We start from the raw sequence: 3,330 nt of genomic DNA, 5'->3' as shown, positions 1-3,330 counted from the left end.
AATAATAACTTTATTTATAAAGCACTTTCAACAAAGTGCTGAACAGTTAAAAAAAAAGGTAAAAACCAATATAAAAGAAGTTGTAACAAGTAAAACATTGGAAAAAAAGATAAAATACAAATGTAAAATTTAAGACACATAAGAGAGAGTGTACAGGTGGGTCTTTAGCTTAGCTTTAAAAACTTCCACTGATCAGGCCAGCCTGACGTCTTGAGGGAGATCATTCCACAATAAAGGGTCACGAAAGAAAAGAGCACAAACTCCAACGGTTTTACGTCTGACCTTAGGGATTACCAACAGACCAGTGCCCTGAGATTGGACAGCACGAGATGGAATGTAAGKGTGGAGAAGGTCTGAAAGGTAGGGAGGCGGCAGGCCATGTAAGGCATTATAGGTGAGAAGAAACACTTTGAAATCTGCACGAACATGGCAGGGCAGCCAGTGGAGAGATGACAGCACCAGAATGATATGATCGTATTTCCTTGTTTTAGTTAAGCAGGTTGTAAGGTTAGAGAGATTGGTGCAGGTTCMAAGAGAAAAAKGCWTWTACARTTGCAAATCATCAGTATAACAATGAAAGGCCATATYAAAATGACACAAAAGAAGACCAAGAGGCAGAAGGTAGAGAGAGAATAGCAGGGGGCCAAGCACAGGCCCTTGTGGGACCCCATAGCCCACAGTATTTATCTCAGAGARCTCGTTTTTAAAACTAACCCTCTGTGATCTTCCAGACAGATATRATCTCAACCATGAGAGGACTTTTCCATTTAATCCAATTGAATGTTCAAGTATGAGTTGTGGTTTTAGAATAACTTAAAGGGGTTTGTCCTAACCCTTAAAGGTCTAATTAGCATCGTTAATTTATCTTTAAATTTTAAAGTTTTAAGATAAAATTAAAATACTTTCGCTTCAGTTTGACTTATTTTTTTAACTACAATTTGTTTAGTAAAATAAATAACTCCACGTTCAACTTCTTTAACTGTGTCTAGCAAAAAGGTATTTTCCAAATGATTTTAAAACTGCAAAGTTTTAATTCGTAAAAGTAACAGGAAGTCAGTAAATGAAATCAACGAGTGAATGTTGGTCTTTATATGATAACGTCAGACAACTGAACATTCAATTATAAACTAAACTGAAGGGAAATACATTGAAAATAAGATTTTCTTTCTTTATTATGATAAAATCTGGTTCTTTATTCAAACAAAGCAAACACATCAACACGACGCCTCATTTATCTAGTTTCAAATTAAAGACATTGACTTCCATCACCTGTGGGGCTAAATCCATAATGAGTCATCCAGATGAGGTCATACTCACTGGTTGTGTTTCCAGACATCTGGATGATGCACTTGCTCTCCTTCCCTATCTCCCTGGAGTTGAAGGGCCGGACCCTCACGGCCACCTTCACCGAAGCCCCCGCCATGTCGCAGGTGTGAGCGGAAACGCTGGAGATCTGTGTGGCTGCAGACACACACCTGGCTCCTGCACAGGTAGATGACAACAGGAACATAGAATAACCTGAATTATCCTTTTATGAGATCTGATCTTTAAACCTTACTGATAACTTGTCTGTTAGCAAAATATCTTATGAACTACTGAATGGATTTCAATGAAACTCTCAWAAAGTAATCACTGGATGTACATTTAAAGTTGATTAACATTTGGAATCAGTCCAATTCAAAACAGCTGCCACAGCAAATCTACATTACACAAAAATAAAAGCATTTTTAATTGTCATTATTACAGATATCAAGCTCAAATTTGATGTGGTCATAGCTGGAAATCATCTTCAACATGCTCTCTGAGTGCTACAYGTTATGAAGCATATTTGCTTAAAATGCTGAATTTAAACGTTAATATCAAAACCGCCTGTCTGTTAGCAAAATATCTCATGAACCACAAAATAGATTTCAACGAGACTTTTGGAAAATAACGACTGGATGTAGTTCTATAGCTCATTCACATTTGGATTTAACCCAGTTCAAGATGGCCGCCACAACTAATCATCATCATCAACACAAAACTAAGCTGAAAYGTGTTGTGGTCGCTGAGAGTCATCCACAACGCGTACTCTGAGAGCAAGATCTCACAATTTGGCGTTAAAAATGGTTACAACTCCATCATTTCTCATAATAAGCTGATCTTGGCGGGCAATATGTATTCCTTAAAAGAATATGTGGCTTTTATTTCCCCATAATTTAAGATAAATAAATAAAAATCGCTGGTTGTGTTWTAAATGCACTGAATACAGAACAGACACAAAGATGATGCATCCATCAAACAGTCTTTTTTTTGTGTGTGCAGACAGAAACACGCAGCTSCTGAAATAAAAGCTTCTGTTTGAAAGGCTGGGTCATTATTTGGCACGAGGACCGTCAGCATCCCTGTTATTCTACAATAAAATGGCTGCCCACTGGTCGGGCAGCATCCAGGCCTTKTAATGAAACTCACATCCTCCAGTCTGCTCTGTCTCATTTTCCAGTCCTTATCAAATCCTTACCATTAATTTGGATTTTATCCTTATTATCTGTCTGTTTGTTTTCTGTGCTCAAATAATAATAATAATCATCTTCCTGTATTCGCTTCAATATTCATCCATCCTCTCATCAAATGACCTTAAATACAAATAATACCAAATAATATGTACATATAGGACGCGGTGGTGGATTTAGTGGGTTGTTTGATCGGATGATGCTGTTTCATTAATAAATCCCGTCGCCTCCATCTTGCTTTGCCTGCCGCACCTCAAAATGCAGGCCGCGTAAACAGAGATGCCGAAACAGCCTCCACTGCGCCAGACAGCAGCTCAGCGCGCAGTTTCGCGGAAAATCAGGACATTATAGCCTCGATGTTTTATATGCGCGAGTTTAATTAAATAAATGACTGCGACGTCTGTGATTTTAAGTGAGCCACTGAGTCAGACGTCCTGACGCAGCGTCCAGCCAGTGTGTCCAATTATTATTATTAACAACCTAATAATAAAGGATAACAYCAACAAACACAAAAACAGATAGATCCATGAGAGGAGCCGCGTCTTACCTCAACAACTCAGACCCGATCAAACACACAAAATGAATCCATTCAAGAAAATAAAGGGGAAATTAAAAGATCCCCCCCACCCCCGGTGTTTGGTTCTCCTCTTCAGTCTGTCTGTCTTTGGTGCGCCTGCAGCATCACTTCCCGCTGCGCATCCTTACATGGAGGATCCGCCGGGAAGAAGCCTCAGCCTCAGCAGCTGAGTGTGACGGCTGTGCGTCACACGGCGAGGGAGGGAGGGAGGGGGAGACAGGAGGAGGAGGGGAGCCAGGGGATAAAAACAGGAGGATGAGT

The 3,330-nt window shown here is 39.8% G+C and overlaps 1 protein-coding gene across 2 annotated transcripts in view; it reads right to left on the bottom strand.

The window, feature by feature from the left end:
* kif1ab (kinesin family member 1Ab) overlaps nt 1-3,330 on the bottom strand; it is a gene marked incomplete at its 3' end in the record, with an annotated part of 22,376 nt that extends 19,046 nt beyond the window's left edge. For both annotated transcript variants that reach the window (XM_014031342.1, XM_014031348.1), the window contains 2 exon segments: nt 1,318-1,482; nt 3,040-3,330. In XM_014031342.1, the coding sequence (XP_013886796.1) occupies nt 1,318-1,423 (106 nt within the window).

This window comes from Austrofundulus limnaeus, unplaced genomic scaffold, assembly GCF_001266775.1.
Source record: "Austrofundulus limnaeus strain Quisiro unplaced genomic scaffold, Austrofundulus_limnaeus-1.0 Scaffold6, whole genome shotgun sequence".
NCBI classification, from domain to species: domain Eukaryota; kingdom Metazoa; phylum Chordata; class Actinopteri; order Cyprinodontiformes; family Rivulidae; genus Austrofundulus; species Austrofundulus limnaeus.
Note: the sequence above shows the minus strand (reverse complement) of the source record. Positions and strands in the feature narration are given on the sequence as shown.